The 18,276-nt window shown below is 35.5% G+C and overlaps 1 protein-coding gene across 3 annotated transcripts in view; it reads right to left on the bottom strand.

The window, feature by feature from the left end:
* TLK1 (tousled like kinase 1) overlaps positions 1–18,276 on the bottom strand; it is a 151,366-nt gene that overhangs the window by 43,581 nt on the left and 89,509 nt on the right. For all 3 annotated transcript variants that reach the window (XM_027128473.1, XM_027128483.1, XM_027128487.1), the window contains exons 4-11: positions 17,506–17,581; positions 14,467–14,513; positions 12,871–12,966; positions 11,050–11,139; positions 9,936–10,028; positions 5,520–5,630; positions 5,269–5,405; positions 1,861–2,049 (exon numbers count right to left, since the gene is read on the bottom strand). In XM_027128473.1, the coding sequence (XP_026984274.1) occupies positions 1,861–2,049; positions 5,269–5,405; positions 5,520–5,630; positions 9,936–10,028; positions 11,050–11,139; positions 12,871–12,966; positions 14,467–14,513; positions 17,506–17,581 (839 nt within the window). The remainder of the gene's footprint in view (positions 1–1,860; positions 2,050–5,268; positions 5,406–5,519; positions 5,631–9,935; positions 10,029–11,049; positions 11,140–12,870; positions 12,967–14,466; positions 14,514–17,505; positions 17,582–18,276) is intronic.

Raw genomic sequence — 18,276 nt, 5'->3', positions numbered from 1 at the left:
AAATCGTTTGTTGTCATTTTTTAATATCAAGAGCCAAAGGATTTAATTCCAACTTACAACAACCCCTCCAAAAATTAGGAAAGGCTTAAGGAAGTACGTTTTAGACTTTAAAATATAAGATTATCATCACCTGTTTATTAATAGAAAATAAAATGAAAATGGATTAAGAAAAATAAATGGAATCTTGATCAAAAAGCTATGAGTGACAACCAGAATTCTGGCACATGGAACTGCGAGGATGGTGGTACCATGTACTAATTGAAAAAACACGGGAGGTGGCAAGGGGTGTGTGTGTGTGCGTGCGTGCGTGCGTGCGTGTGTGTGTGTGTGGTGTCTGTGTGGAGAGAGAGAGAAAAAGGGGGTGTCGGGGGGACTGAAATGGGAACGATAAAGATACACAGTTTTTATTTTGTGTGTTTAGTAAATACAGTTTTGAACAGGCTGCATTAAAGGCTCTCGTGAGGCATTTAAGTACCAATATCAACTAAGCAAGGATATGACATTCAAGATTGAGATACAAACATTTGATGATACTCAAGAGAGAAAAGTGGGCTGGAGACAGAAGTTTGGATGTCAGCAGGATATACATGCTAACTGAAACCCTAGGAGTAGCTAATACTCAAGGAGAATACATAGAGTAAGAAGTAAGATGGCCTAGGACAGATTCTTAAAATCCTACATTTTACAAATTGGTAAGGTAAATGATGTCCGAAGAAGAGACTGAGAAGATGTAGCCAGATGAGTAAAAATGAAAGTTAGGAGAACAGGTTATTTCAAAAACTAAGGCAAGAAAGAGCCTTTTGGGAAAAAGTCAACAGTATCCAATGCTGCCAAGTTAAAGACTCAAATGTCTATGGTATTTAGCATCAAGGAAATAATCTTTAAAAGAACAATTTCAGTTAAGAAAGGAGGAATTTGGAAAGTGAGGCAGAAGAGACTGCAAGCACAGGCAAGTCTTTCAAGGAAACCTAGTTATAAAGATGACAGAATATGGAGACTGGAGGGATTTAAACTGAGGGAGAATTTTTTTGTTTTGTTTTGTTTTCTGAAAGGAAGGAACCAGTAGAGAGCAAAAGGCTGAAGATGTAAAATAAAGGAGGTATCAATAGAAGAGATCCCTGATGTAGCAGGGGATGGGCTTCAAAGCATAGATGAAACATTATTTCTCAACAAAGGAGAAACATATTAAATATAAAACGGAGGGTGTGTGTATGTGTCTTCTACTCACATAAACTTATATGAGGTCTTATAGAACAGAAAAATTATATAAATTAGGTTGAATCTATACACTGAAATTCTAACAATGCTGTTTTCTGTGGGACGGGATCAAGGTCTGTACTGTTTCATTATGTTCTTTCATATTTTCTGAATTTCCTATGATAAACACATAATTTTTTTAAATGTCTTTGACTTTTGAATTATAAAAAGTAATTCATCATTAGAGCAGAAAACCTAGAAAACAAAGAGAGGGGAAAAACAATACCTATAACCTCTGAATGAGCTGCTTTCATAGGTTGAGATTACTTAACATTCTCTCAGAAAAAGGAACACTAATAGGAATGTTGAATTGGAATAATCAATACTGATAACTGACTCTATCATTCAGACATGGAAGAAAAAGTGGATTCCAGCCTCTTCTTAGCTACCTAAGTCTTCATTTTAAAAGAGGATTAGTAAATCTCCACTTACGTAGAATTCAGATTGGGGGCTTATTATTATTTTAGAAGTAAATTTTTTCAATACTGTCTTCCTTCCTGGCCATAATGATTTTTACTACTTACTTAAAAATAACATCCATTACTAACATTCATGCTCACTGGAAACAATTTAAAAAAAGGAAAATTAAAAATGCAGGCTTACAGTTGTGGTAAATTTGGTCTAACAAAGGGATCATTTTCTGCTCCATTGACTGCTTTGTTTTTCCTTTGTTTTGGTTCAGAATTGGTAGAGGGTGCCTGAGAATTATTAGCTGTGGGAGGTTTGCGTTTGGCTAGAAGTTTCCTTTGCCTTTCAATATCTTCCCTTTGCTGATTCACCCATTCTTGTTGCCTGCATAAAAATAAACGTAAAAGAAAATTAACCTTCCATTTCTTTTCACAGTTAAAACATGAAAATACGTTAGTTAAACATGAAAAATCATATAATATAAATTTGTAACCTTATGGTCCCACCCTTGTGAACCAACACTTTCGCACTGTCCACGTCTCATCTGAAACATTCATTTCTGAATAAGGTCTTCCCTAAACCCCCTGAACTAGAAAAAGATGTGTTGCCACATATAATTTCATAGTACCTTGTAGCTCCCCACCTCCTCCTTTCTAACAAATATTCCTACAGACACTTGATCAGAATTTGTCTGGTTAGACTAAATCACTCCATGAGAATAGAGACCACAACTACTTTATACCCTAGTGCCCAGCACAGTGACTGGCACATACTAGGCATTCGATAAATATTTGTTGAATAATATAAATGAGCTATTAAAAAAAAAAAGAACAGAGTTAAAGAGTAGGTTTTATACATGTATCTCATTACTTACTGTTTAAAGAAAAACTTACAAAAGACAAATGTGAATTTAATAGTGTTATTTTCTAAATGTATCTCTGTCAAATTTTGGGAATGGGTAGGTGATATTTTGAAATGAAACAAAAATTGACCTCAGAAATTTAGGAAGAAAGAATTTTGACACTTTAAAGAGAAAATAGCAAGAAAAATTTACATGGCTTTGAAAAATGGGCAATTAATATAAGTAAAAATATTACTGCTTCCAACTGAAGCTTTTCAAAAACATTCCTTATGCAACACCTTAAGCTTGTTCTAATATAATTATGTTCTCTCTTAGGTCACCTCACTACACTAGGAAAAAATTTAAGACTCTACATGGTGGTGATACTCAGATTTAGAACAAGTCAAATATTTCAATTCCTTGCTCCCCCACCCCTATTCAAACCAGAACTAGAGAACTTCTATGCTGCTGATGAAGAATTGGTTTTACATTCATTTCCTTGTCCTATGGTTCTAGCCAGGTAGTAGCAGAACATGGTAGGAGGGAAAGAATCAAGAATCATCTAGGTAAAAGAGTAAAATGGTGGAGAAAAATCTCAAGAATAGCAAAGTTAGAATAAGACTTTAATCCAGTTTTCTCCTTGAAGTGGTTATAAATAATTTCAATTTATTTAAAAATTAATTTTAAAGCTAGTTTCAGGTACAATCAAGATGTTATTAATGAAAATAAACAGCAATAACCTACTGAAATAATGAAAGGAAAGAATTACTGGAATGGATATGTATCTAATCCCTGATTATTCAGTAATGACCTAATTTTAGAGATTATTAATATAATACTACTGGGCTTCCCTGGTGGCGCAGTGGTTTAGAGTCCACCTGCCGATGCAGGGGACACGGGTTCGTGCCCCGGTCCGGGAAGATCCCACATGCCGCGGAGCGGCTGGGCCCATGAGCCATGGCCGCTGAGCCTGCGCGTCCGGAGTCTGTGCTCCGCAACGGGAGAGGCCACAACAGTGAGAGGCCCGCGTAATGCAAAAAAAAAAAAAAAAAATATATATATATATATATATATAAAAATTACTAATTTTTTTTTATTTCTCTTCTCATCCTCCAACTACTTCGGGTTATATCACAGATATATAGCTTGATATATACTGATAAATATCAACTGCTTGATATAAAATATGTATATGTAACAACATACAGTATGCCCTCAGTAAATGATTATTAGTAATAAGAAATGCAAGTAATTTTTTAAAAACTAGATTACTGCTTTATTATAAAAGGATACAACTCAGAAATAGCCAGATGGAAGAGATGCATAGGGCAAGGTATGGGGAAAAGACATGGAGTTTCCATGCTCTCTCTGAGCCTGATACCCTCCCCAAATCTCTACATGTTCACCAAACCAGAAGCTCCAATTTTACTCTTTTTTTGACAGCTCAATGGAGAAATTTTAACAACCGGCAGAATTTATATTTTAAATTCATATTATTAGTTTATATTTAAGGTTATATTATATAAACTTCTCTTTTATTCATTACCAGGATAACTGGAGATCTGGGTTTAGTAGCTCAGAAAAACACTCGAAAATTATAAGTTCTATCTCAACTGTATTTCCTACTCTCCATTTCTACTGTTAATATTTTAGCTCAAGCCTCATCACCTTTCATTTGGATGCTTCTCCAACTGAACTGTCAATAATCTATGTTCTTTCCAATATTATTCCCACATCACCACCAGCTCCCTTTCTAAAACTCAAATCTGACCCCACCCACCACACATAACACTGTAAGAGCTCCCTATTATCCACAGAATTAAAACCCAAACTTCCTACCATCATAAAGACACTGTCCTTCATTATAGTATACCTCACACCCAGCACAGTTGTGTTGAACAGAAGCTGGATAAATCAACTGAGACAGAGAGACCATTCTGGAGATAGAGAGAAGACCATTCTGTGCTTAAGTCCTGGGAACCAGTGTTTGAAACAGCAGTGTTTAGGTGATACTATGTGAAATAAAGCTTTGCCTCCATTTTCCATTTAACTGGACTGACTCTGGGAAAGCTGATTTAGATGGTGGCACCACTCTTGCTTTAAAGGTTATTAAAAGTTTTCCAGCTAAAAAAACCCCCAAAAAACAAAAGGAGGAGCATAGATCCCGGCTCAACACATAAACAGTCAACCTACCCTTAGCTACAACCATCTGAACTCAAGAAAACATGGCAACAACGATTTCTCCATTTTAAAGTTGACCTCAGAAGTGCTAAAGCCACATGCTCAGTTCAACTGACTTATGAGTTACTATGTCTGAGGCTGCAGAGAAAATGTTCGTGTCTTTTCCATAGGAATAGAGAGCAGGCAAGTGCTGAAGTAAGGACTGGGGAATGGGGGTCGGGGGCGGGGGGGAGAACTAAGCAGAAAAATCCCAGGATATACAGATATAAATCTTCCAATGAAAGTTCAAACTTTTAACAATTTCCCTCCCAACTAACCTATAAAAAGCTAGGTCAGTTTATGTTCTGGAAAAGTCATATTTAGAATAATACATCATACTGTACAGAAGAATGCTAACTAATCAAGAAGTATGCTATAGCTAAAATTGTAATGCCTGTTCTATGTTCCTTTCAAATGTATTAAATTCTGATTTCAAAGAGTAGTAAGGAGTAGACGTAGAACATAATTCCAAATCTATAATCTCTGAAAGTAATGAAAACCCAAAGGAATACTAAATTTTTTAAAATGTAAGAGTGACTAACTTTACAAGATTCTGAAATGCAAAACCATCTGTCCATTGTTCAGTAAATGAAGCACCATGTCTAACGGTCGTGAAATGCCCAAGGCGTAATCTGTCTTGCATACTCTTCTCTCTGCTTGACAGTTTTTCTTGTGTACTCTGAAAAGAGGAGGAAAAATCATCATTCAATTTTATTAATTTAAATTTTAAAAGCATACAAGGTAAAAGGGGCTAGTGAAAGGAGAGGGAAAATGTATTGAACTTTTAACTTACCTTTTCGATAAGTAGTTTCTTGCTCATTGATATGCACTTATTTAATCGTTCTTTGTATTTTTCAAGTAATTTTTGTTGTTCATCTATCTGCCGTCTGAGATCACAATTAGCCTACAACATAAGTAGATGATGGAAAAGGTCTACAATTTGTGTATATGAGACATTTAAGAATATTTATACATTTTGAACAAATTTCATAAAGGGATTAATAAGATTATTTGAATATGATTCTAAAAATTTTGTTAAAACATCTACTTACCATGGGAATAATACTGGTATATGCTGCTTAACTGTGTAGTGAAAAAGTACATGGAATTTGTATCCATACTCCATGGGTTCAAATCCACACTCTAGGATATATAATCTGGGCTAAGTCAAACAAGTTATCTGAACCTTAGCTCAGTTTTCTTATTTCTAAAACAGAGCAACACCATTCTATCTCATTTAATTAAAAATAACTGAAATATAGTAATACAAAGCGTCTAACACTTAAAAATGAATGTGAGTTCTCTTCCATCTTTTGTTAACTAATAAAACTTTTTTCTCCATTAAACTAGTGGAAGACACTGCAGATGCCCATCCAACAGCTAACTATTCTCACCATCTTTCTTGGCCATATGAATACAAATTTTGTTAACTTTGTAGGCAGCCATACGCTCAGGCAAGGGTCTTCTCTCTAAACTCAGAAGATGAGTCTGATTAGTCTAGTACAGTCAGTCACCAGGGAACAACCTGGAGAGCTTGTTGGAACACAGATTACTGGAACCCATTCCCAGTTTCTGAATTAGTAGCTCTAGAGTAGGCTCTAAAAGTTTATTTCTAATAAGTTCCCTAGTAATGTTGATGCTTCTGGTCTGGGGATCATTCTTTGAAAACCATAGGTCTAGGCCAATCATGGTGGAAGCCAAAAGACAGCGACATAATACATCAAAAATGCTGGGAGAAAATACTGCTGCCAATCTAAAAGTATGTATCTAATAAAATTGTTTTTCAAGGAAAAGGGTAAAATAAAGATACTTTCAGAGGAACATAAATGGAATTTAGCATCAGACCCTTATCATTAGGTGCAATTCAAACAGAACCCCAACAAATTGTTTACGTGTGTGAAAACTGAAAAACTGACTCTAACACTTCTCTAAGACGGCAAAGGGCCAAAAATAACCAAAAAGGAGATGATACTGTTCAACCACACATCAAGGTTTAATATAAACCTAGAGTCATTATAATCACCCAAATCTCTCCTTCTTCCATAGTAATGGAAAACCAACATTTTATTATGGATTGATATATGTCTAGCTAAAAGACTGTATTTCCCAGCTTCCCTTGCAGAAGTTGTTCAGTGGAATACCCAAGAAGGGTGCACACAGAATTGTTGCATTTTTTATTTCCTTCCTCTTCCTGTTTTCTGCTTAAGAACACAGATATCATAACTGTGCCTCTAATAAATATTTTGTACCTTGATATGATCTTCAAGATGAAGGCCATGTACTAACAGTGAAAGAGCAGAAAAACTGAAGGAGCCAAGATCCTATATGACACTGTGAAGCCATCACACCTGGGCTGCCCCCTTCTGCTCTTCTCTCAAAAAATAATATTGTGTCTCATTTAAAGTACTGCTGTTTATAGAAACCTGTCCGGACACCTACGGCCTGAGCAGCTCAGTTGTTTCTGCTTGATAGCAAGGCTCTGCCTGGCCGGAAATAAAGCACGGCCAGTTAAATGGCATTTCCACAAAACCTACTACCTTCCATTCAAAGGCCCGTGGCCCCTTATGCTTTGTCCAGGGGGATAACAGCCCAACCACACATCGCTGTCTGGACAGATGAACAGGCTCCAGGCCCTCCTCAGTCACATCTGGGATGAATGGTCAGTGTGGCAGTAGCAGCTGCAATTGCAGTGCCCCACCCAGCCTCCCTCACTAGCCCAGGGTCCAGGGAAAGACTGCGCCTCCACCCTTCTCCTCACAGAGGTGAGCAGCATGCAGAGGAAAGGAAAGCCTATCTCGGGTGTGTTAGTGAGGGGCACTGTGTTCCATGGGTTATCCCAGTGCCATTTCCTCCTGCGCCTGCTATGGAAGGGCCTACCTCCATCCCCAACTGGATTCGGTTTTGGGCAGGTGACTCAGTGGGCAGGAGACTCTGTACCCTCATGCTCTGACTTGGAGCCCCCCTTTGTGTTCTACTCTCAAAAAATAATATTGTATATCATTTAAAGTACTGTTGTTTATGTTCTCTGTTACTAACAGCCAAAGACAACTGCTAAATGATAAAAAGATGCTGTTGTACCAGTATAGGAATACACAAATAGAATATGGAACTTAACACAGAACACAGAAATAGATCCACTTGTATATGAAAACGAGATTGCATGATGGGGCTGGCAGTAAAAAGTGGACTTTTAATTCTATGGTCTGGACAACTGGTTTTCTACATAGAAAGAAATTAAAATGAAACCTTACTTCACGCTATACCCAAAAATAAATCCCAGTGAGAACTTGTACTGAAAAAGCAGACTATAAAACTTTTAAAAGAAAATATAGAAGAACATCTTTATGATATTAAGGATAAAAACAACAAATTATTTTGGTATACTTTTGATAATAATTTGGTACAAACTATAAATAAAAAGATATGTTTAATCATATAAATTTTAAATGATCTAATCATCAAAAGACAGTACAAAGAAATAAAAAGATAATTCACACACTGGGAGAAAAATCAACATATATGGCCAACAAAAAACTGATATCAATTTAAAAAACAACAGGAACCCATTAAGAAAAATGAGCAAAAAAATGATCATTTACTTCATGGAAGAAATACAAATAGTTAATAAATATTTTTAAAGATGCTCAAAAAATAAAGTGAATGCATAATAACAAATACCTTGTTACACCCATTAAATTGAACCCCCAAATTAAATATGATTATAATGAACCTTGGCAAGGATAATAAGCAATAAGATTATTTCTTGCTCATTGTTGGTGGAATGGAAACTGATCCAACAACCTTGGGAAAAATTTGCTATTATAAAGTAGAGTTTAAGATATGCATGCCCTATACTCTGGCCATGTCTCTCCTAAGCATATACCATAGAGAAATTCTTCCACATGTGCCACAGAGATATGTACAAGAACATTCTTAGCAGAACTGTTCATACTAGCAAAAAGTAGAAATAAAATGTCCACCTAGAGCAGAAAAGATAAATTATAATATATTCATATAATGCCTTACTATATAGCAGTGAAATGAACAAACTATTACATGACAAACCCACATATAATGTTTAGTGAAAACAAGCAGGGAAAATGGTACAAACAGTGTAATTTTGTAATTTATATAAAGTTCAAAAATAAAGTGAAATAATATGTTGTTAAGAATGTATAAGGTATATGTAATATAACTATAAAGAAACATAAGGCATAATAAATAAATAAATAAATACAAAATTTAGAATAGTGGTTAATGGTAAAGGGATGTAAGAGAGTGAATGGGATGGGACCAGGAAAGGCACACTGGATGTTTCAAAGGTATCAGTAATTATATGATCACGGATGACGGTTTCATTGAGTTTCTATACCAACAGTTCTCAGTGTTGGCTAAATTAGCCGTTAAAACTACCAATGCCCAAGCCCTACGTCATATCAATTTAATCAGAAACCCTCAGGGTGGAGTTTAAGCACCAGTACTTTTTATAAAGTGTCTTCCACACTTTCCATCCAGTGATTCTAATGAGGAGCTAGGGGTAAGAACCACTGCTTTACCCCTTACTCACCTATTAGGCATACTTTTTGATGTGTCTTTTTATAAAGTTTCCATTAAAAATCTCACAAAATTGCAGTATTTACTTCCTCTAGTATAGTGTCAAATGGCAGTCAGGTTTATAAGAAAATCAATTAACTTTAAAACTACCACGGGGGCTTCCCTGGTGGCGCAGTGGTTGAGAGTCCGCCTGCCGATGCAGGGGACATGGGTTCGTGCCCCGGTCCAGGAAGATCCCACATGCCGCGGAGCGGCTGGGCCCCTGAGCCATGGCCACTGAGCCTGCGCGTCTGGAGCCTGTGCTCCGCAACGGGAGAGGCCACAACAGTGAGAGGCCCGTGTACCGCAAACAACAACAACAACAACAAAAAACTACCATGAAATGGATATCTGTCTTAGGATAGTTGATCAAGTAAAAATAAATTTTATAAACTTCTATTTCTCCAACTGTTTCTCAATTCACATTTAAAGAGCTAATAAAATAGTTTTTATCGTTTAATAGTTGATACTTTCAATTATGTACTTACACTAAAAGCAAAGGCTTATTTTTTTTCCCAGTAATAGAGTTTTTTTTACAATATAAGTATTTTCTCACCAGTTTTTCTACTGCCAAATAATTTACTCAAATTTTTCCCCTCCATGACTTCTTACTTACCCTGAGCAAGTCATCTATGCGACCTTCCTTTTTTTCCAAGTCCTGGTTTTTATTACTTTCTAATGCTGCTAACTTCAGCATTGTAAGGTCGGTCTAAACGAAAGAAAGCTATTTTATTACTCCATTATATATATATCACTGCATGCAAACATAAAATTAGATTTTACTCTGATTCTGAAGAGCAAAGAAAGTATTGGAGTTTGTGTGTGTATGTAAAGAGTATCACAAAAAGTCTTACTGCAGTTTTAAGTTTTAATATCTTCAGAAGCATAAGTGCTATAAACTTAAAAAGAAAAATTTTTAAGGTTAATTCAATTTTTAGAATATTGATATGTTCTTCATTAAAATTCAATATAACCACTGCTTTGTGCTATCAACTCTAGCTGACTTTTGAACATGGCAAAAACTTTCACAAGCTGTTTGCTGACTGAAAGCAATGTACTTATAAATCCTGGCCTAAAGATCATCCAAAGAAAGAAGTTTTGATGCACGCACAACAGTTTGGACATGACCAGAAAGAAGAAGTATAATGGCAATAAACTGCACAACTAAGGTGGCAAGCAAGAAGATCTACTTTTTCAATCCTTAATCTCAGTTATCCAAAAACTGTCACATGTATGAAATTAAAATGAAAACCTTAGTACTCAAAATTCATAAAACTGAATAACTGTAAAAGATATCTGATTAATTTTCAAATGATTTTTAAATGTGTGGCATATATGAATATACAAAAATACAGACACATGGAACAAACTGCTTTAATGTCCACTTATAACAAATATAACACTTTCATGAAGGTATCGATTATATGTACTTGGATGTTAAGTTCAAAAAGAATCAGTAAACAGAAGTGACATGTTATGGTTGTTCTGTTTATTTAATTTGCTTAAAATATATATTTAACCAGTATGTAACAAAGGACAAGCTGATAGTAAATTGGGTGTTTCAACTTCTCACCCCCTACAAACTGTTTTTTTGGTTTGTTTAGCAATTAGCTTTCTTGATACAGAATTTTACTTTATGACCATGTCTAAAACAAAGAGAAGACATCTTAATTGTGTGTACAAAGTTGGTCACCAGCTTCTCATACAAAGAAATTTTAATTACCATTTACCTGAGTAATTTTAAAGGATAACTGCTTTGGTTGTACAATAGGGTGGTCCCCAAAAACTAATGCAGTAGGAGAAGGGCTATTCGGTCGAACCTTAAAAAAATATATTAAAAATTTTATATTAGCAAGAAAAAAAATAGGCTTTTGCTTAGCAACAACTAAACATTTCTTAAGTTTTTATCAGGATAATAATTCAAAACATAATTGGGGACTTCCCTGGTGGCACAGTGGTTAAGAATCCGCCTGCCAATGCAGGGGACACGGGTTCAAGCCCTGGTCCGGGAAGATCCCACATGCCACAGAGCAACTAAGCCTGTGCGCCACAACTACTGAGCCTGCGAGCCACAGCTACTGAGCCCACGTGCCACAGCTACTGAAGCCCGCGTGCCTAGAGCTCGTGCTCCGCAACAAGAGAAGCCACCGCAACGAGAAGCCTGCGCACTACAACAAAGAGTAGCCCCTGCTCACCGCAACTAGAGAAAGCCCACGCACAGCAACGAAGACCTAACGCAGCCAAAAATAAATAAATTTATTTTAAAAAAATCAAGAATTAAAAAAAACATAATTGAACTTTAAAAATTTTTAATCACCATTTACTCAATAAGCATTCATTAAGTACCTCCCTCTTATAAAGCCCAATAAAAGAGACAACCAGCCATATATGCCGTGCCCTCACGGAACTTAACAATCTGGTGCCATAAAAGCAAATTTAATGCTTTCAATCTGTTAACTAAAACAAGGCCAAATATATTATTTTAAAACAAAAATATTAAACAGATTATAATGGTTCAAAAAGTAAAACTGTAAAGACCTTAATACAGAACTCTTTTAGTAGTGGGTACAATAATGCATGCCCATATGTAGTATAATATCAATTAACTGATAAGTTTCATGGTTTATCTAGTCACTGGTTTTAAAATACATTCACTGAAAGCAAAAGATTACATCATGTACCAATGCTATCACTACAACTCAAAGTTATTGTTGAGTCTTATGCTTTACTTAGTATATGGCAATATGATGTGCCCCAAGGTACAAAATGAATAAGACATTAAGAAGTATATGTCTACAGACAGAACTAGAAAGGGACACTGGAAGTAAAAACAGAGTACTTGAGTAAATAAGAGATACTCTGATTTTTTAAAATTTTAAATTCATCTTTAAATTACTGAAAGCCAACATTGTTTTTCTGGTTAGACAATGAACTGTCACATAATGAAAGTAAAAAAAATAGAATAAAATCTAATATGTAGAAAAATGCATATAAAAGAACTAGGTCTTAAAAATGTTAGAAACAAACTAAAAAGTTGTAAGACAATTTTCAGGTCCAAGATCCTTCTCCTATGCCAAACTACATTATCTGAGGCTGATGGCTGCCTACTCTTTATTTCAGGATTCCCAGGAAGGAATTAATTATGCTACCATTTTAGTGATTAAGAAATTTAATTGTTAAGATCCCTGACCAGGGATCAAACCCGCGCCCCGGCAGTGAAAGTGCCAATTCCTAACCACTGGACAGCCAGGGAATTCCTGGTCCCATCATTCTTTTATAGAAACATTACTTCTTTGGGGAACAAATTCCCCCAAAGTGAAGAACACGCCTTATAATTAATTCAGGAAATCTTTAACTTTAGAATCTTACTTTCAGAAATAAAGTTCTAATAGCATCAAATCATTAAAAAGAATTCAACTCATCTCACAGAATGATTTTTTTAAAGATAAACGCTAATATATGTAAAAGGTCTCAATAAAGACAAATTATAAAAGTTATCATTCAGTACACAAAAACTCTGAGACACAAAGACTACATACGTAAAAACTTACAGATGAGGAAGGAGTGGAATGTGAATGTGAATTCTGAGGAGAACGGATTGCAGGAGGTATGCCTCTTACTGGACTTGAGCCATTTCCACCTTGGTACTGAGGGAAAAAGGAAACATCACTATTTATTAACACAGGTTTAGACAAATATGATTTTAGATATGGCATTATGAATTAATTTAAATATATCTTATTATTATTTTTGTGGCAGACTCAAAGACAAATTCCCCCAAAGCAAAGAACAAGTCTTATTTTTCCTTCAAATTTTAGCACAGTTCCCTTATGTTTGTTAAACCAGTATGATCCCTAATCCCAAGAAACTTTAACATGTTCACATGTAGATGTTAGTGAACATAATCAACTATCTTAAAACAGAGCTGTCAGTCCCAAGATCTATTAAGCATCTAAATGTCCACAGCACTATAAAGAACTATACAAACTAAGTCCCTTCTTTTTAACAGCACAAAGTCTAATAAAAATCAATCCTTTCTTACATGCATAACACGCATTATAGTGCATGACTTAACTGCATACGAAGAGAAGCCAACCTAATCTGTTCCATAGCTTTCTCAAGTCTCATGCTTCTGAACCAAGAATGGAAGGAGAAAACAATTTGCTGCTAATGGCTTCATCTCAGGGTATATGTATGAACAGCAGAGATGGGGACTTCCTAGTGTGTTCATTAAACAGCTTCCTGCAACCTAGGAGCTTTGTCTAAATTTCTTATCTATAGTGCCTAGCGTAACACTTAGCACACAGTAGGCATCCAAGACACCTGAGATTTGTTTATTTGATCCTACTTTGGCAAAGATTTTTAATGATATTAACACTAAGGGACTGACATCAACTAAAGAGCATTAGGTGTATCTTACAGTCTGCAACAGTTTTAGCTTAGACACTGTAAACTCAAGAAAGAAAAACAATGGAGGATAAAAAATATATATATATTTTAAACACAGCCCTTCTCCTAATCACCAAATTCTGCTCTCTCTCAAGGAAATATAAATATTTTTCAACTGAGTAGATCATGTTTGTTTTAATAATCACATTAATATTTCATAATGAAAACTGGTAGGCAGAAGTGTTTCTGTGTAGAAGAAAGGAAACATTCCAGACTAAGAATTTAAATTTACCACTGTTTATTATTTTCAGGGACTCTTAGATTCACATCTCTATCATTATTTAATCTCCATCCACGGGGCTCAACTGTTGCTGTGGTACTGACATCAGAAAGAATTCTAGAGGCTGGGAGACTTAAAGCTACTCTTTGCTCTTCCATTTAGAATTTGCCTTTACGTAGGCTACTTTATATCTCTGGCTCTCAGTTTCCTCATCTGTAAAATAGGAATACTAATAACACCTGCTTTGACTATCTCCTGGATATAAGCAAATACGGGAGAAAGTACTTTGAAAATTATGATGTGCCATACCAAAGTAAAAATAAAGTTTAATATTCCTAAGAAGTCAGGACATCACATAGTACTGAAGTTCTGCTCTAATTAAGCAGATAATCAAAAGTTGACTTTGTGCTTCAAACAAATTATTTCAGCCCACAGCAAAATTATATTAAGAACTGAAGATATTTCTCAATGAACTTACTTCAAAATAGTCGCTAATTTTGTGGCCACGTCCCCCAATACTTTTTCCTAAAATACAGAAGTAAAAAATTTTATAGATTTAAAGTCAGTCATGACTATCTACCACATACTATATCAGAAAGAGAATGTGCCAAACTTAATTTCCCTAATACACACAAAAATAATCTATTTAATAAAAAGAATATATTTTAGTTGGGTAGTGATGGGCATCAAAAGAATATTAAGAGCCCTCAGAGGGTCAGATGCCGACTTCAGAATTCCAAAAGTCAAATGATATTTCAATAGATACATGTCAATTTTTAAAAGTCCTGATTATGGGAGAATCAAATAAATAAATCATATTAAAAGATCTCTGCTTTTAAAACTACGCTATTCAGATTGCTTAATGGCTAATAATTTCATAAAAACATGTCAATTAATTAAAAAAAAGACAAGTGGTAGCTGTATAATTGACAAACCAATTTATACCTGTAAATAATGATAAAAAAGCTTGGTCAACACAAACCATAACAAACTGACAATAACATGCTTTAATATGAATGTTATTTTGTAAAATGTTTTGATTTTCTAAAAAGTATTTCCAAATTAATAGGATTTTTAAAAAACTAAACTAGATTTTAAATATTGTCCTTATATGACCATATTGATACTGATCCAAATTATTACAGATCACAGTTCCTTAATTAAAAGTTTTGCTCTAAAATGGACTTTTCCAAAAAAAAAAAAAAAGACAAATAACAAAGAAACAAAATGGACTTTTCATTAGTTTTATAAATCTTGAAGTAAGAAGTTGCTAAGAAATATGGCGTTTTGGATGGGAGGCAACCATCCTTCACTGGAATTACACTGAATAATTTCTTCAAGCTACAAAAGAAAAACTTATGATAGCATGGAGTCAAAAGCTTTGGATAATATATAAACATATACATTTATCAATTCAATACTGACTTATATACATTCATTCACTTACTTTATTCAACAAATATTTCTTGAGTGGTTACTATGTGCCAGGCATTACTGAGATAAACAAACAATACATTTAGAAGTTCAACAACCTCAAATTCCTTCTTGGAACAAGGTAGGGGGAAATTTTTTTTAAACTAATAAGTAATCAGGACTATAAATACTACCTAGAAATTTTGAACACTAGTTTTGTACAGATTTATTCAGAGGTCAGGGAGCACTATAAAAGTTTTATACCAAAGAACTTCCCTTCTGCCTGTAACAACTTTCCTGCAGATTCTGAAGAGGTGCCATTTTTTAATGAAGACAGAGACATTTTTTGGTTGCCTACCCAGAAACTATTTCCCGAATTTTTTTCCCCTAATTGAATCCAAGTTTTATTCTGTTAACATTCCCTCCCCTACATAGCACATGTAACTTCAGGAGAGGCTGACTCCTATCTGGCCTCTGTTCCTAGTTCCCCTTCCTTCCTTCGGATTAGAAATGCAATTTTGTTCAGGTATCATGCCTTTTCCACACAACCTGTACTTCTAAATGAAACTTCACCCCATTTTCATTTTCAGAGATGGGCCTGATTTTTTAAAAAATATTTATTTATTTGGTTGCATCGGGCCTTAGTTGCAGCAGGCGGACTACTTAGTTGTGGCATGCAAACTCTTGTTGCTGCATGCATGTGCGACTTAGTTCCTTGACCAGGGATCGACCCGGGCCCCCTGCATTGCGAGCATGGAGTCTTAACCACTGCGCCCCCAGGGAAGTCCCGAGATGGGCCTGATTTTAAGGGGAATAATACCTCTCTTGGACATAACTGGTTTTGGAATGGACACATGACCCTATTCTGGCCAAGAAGATGACAGGAGAGGTTTGCTATGGACTTAAAGAAGCCTACATCAAAGAAACAAGGAAAAAAGAAAACCAGCCTCTCTCTAAAGCAAATACAAGTGTGGAAGATGAAATGAGGAAATGCAATTAAAACTGGCCACAGTCCTAAAACCATAAGAGAAAAGCAGACAATTCTGTGGACGGCAGACCACAAAGAAAAAGATGTGGCTTCTTAAAGTTGGATCAACCAACACAGAAGTCCCAGGCTATTTTTGGACCTGCTTTTAAAAGTGAGTTTTAAAATCTAAAGTTAAATCTATCATAACTAATATAACTAAATAAATCCAAGCCCACTAACCACAACTTGGGGAAACTACACTAAGATCAAAAAAGACCTCAGGGCAGATTGAAATACAAAGTACCACAAACTTAGAAAAAGGTGCTAGAGTGACTCAACTCTCTCCTTCCACAAAGATAGCTGCTGCAAATATATTTCTTGATGCCAGTGCCACATGTAAACACTAGTAAGCCATGGGTTCATGGCTCTAGATTTTGTGGCTCCAAAACAAGTAATATATGTATAAAATCATCATTACATATGACTTAAGAGCCCAATTTATTGTATTTAATTTTGAGAAGCCAAATTAAGTGACAATACTATTTTGTCCATTATAAGAAGTTGTGTAGTCTAATGAAAGTAATTTTCTTATAGTTCATAATACAAAATGTAAGTATGAAAGAAAGGATGAAGAACAGGTATGGAAAGAAAAAGATGGTGCTTTAATGAAGTACTTCAATCATTTTTATATAGTCTTTTTTTTTTTTTAATAAAAGGGATGAGTAAGTTTGGGTACTTGTCTAAAAGTAAGATATAAAGTTCTTATTCAAAAACGAGAAGCCATTTCAATACCATAATTCATATAAAGAGAGAAAACAGAAAGGTGATAAAGGCAATGCTTGTCAGGTTTGGACATGACACTTTTCTTTCTAATTCTCAAATTAAAAAAATAAGGGAAATGTCAAAAGTCTGAAAACAGTAACCATAAACTACCTGCGGTACAAAAAGATTCCAATTTCATATAATTATTATTTCTTATGCAAAGTACATTCCTAAACTATTAATGCAGAAATTACATGGTATCTATAGAAATCACAAAAACACACTACTTTTTAAAAAAATTATTATTGATTAAAAACCAGAATAATTAATCGTAAATGCCTCTTCGGCTCTTAAGGAAGATTTTGCTTCACTTACCCTGACTACTTTCATTCTGATTTTCTGCTTTTCTCTTTCTTCCTCTGGATGATTCCGATTGTTTCTTCTCTGGTGTCTACAGAAAGCAAGTTAACAGAACTTTAAATTATAGTTTTAACAGGCAAAATTTTACAATCACTATAAATATCATTTTTATTTGAGGTAAAAAAAAATTTTGCTCAACAGCGTTCATGCAATGTAAACATGTAATTATTACATACAATTTATTTAAAAGATAAAATTTCCTATTGTGTGAATTTTTTTTTTTTTTTTTGTGGTACGTGGGCCTCTCACTGTTGTGGCATCTCCCATTGCAGAGTACAGGCTCCGGACGCACAGGCTCAGCGGCCATGGCTCATAGGCCCAGCCGCTCCGCGGCATGTGGGATCTTCCCGGACCGGGGCACGAACCCATGTCCCCTGCATCGGCAGGCGGACTCTCAACCACTGCGCCACCAGGGAAGCCCCCTATTGTGTAAATTTTTAAAATTTGAAGTGTAGGAGACCTGGTACACAGTACCTGAAATTTACATTTACAGAATATGACTTCAGGTGGATGAGAAATTTGAGAGTAATCAGCCTTTAAAAGATGCCCTTCAGGGGCTTCTCTGGTGGCGCAGTGGTTGAGAGTCCGCCTGCCGATACAGGGGACACGGGTTCGTGCCCTGGTCTGGGAAGATCCCACATGCCGCGGAGCGGCTAGGCCCGTGAGCCATGGCCGCTGAGCCTGCGCGTCTGGAGCCTGTGCTCTGCAACGGGAGAGGCCACAGCA

The sequence above is a fragment of the Aethalodelphis obliquidens genome, unplaced genomic scaffold, assembly GCF_003676395.1.
Source record: "Aethalodelphis obliquidens isolate GAN/ISIS:26980383/991018 unplaced genomic scaffold, ASM367639v1 scaffold2, whole genome shotgun sequence".
Classification (NCBI taxonomy): domain Eukaryota; kingdom Metazoa; phylum Chordata; class Mammalia; order Artiodactyla; family Delphinidae; genus Aethalodelphis; species Aethalodelphis obliquidens.
Note: the sequence above shows the minus strand (reverse complement) of the source record. Positions and strands in the feature narration are given on the sequence as shown.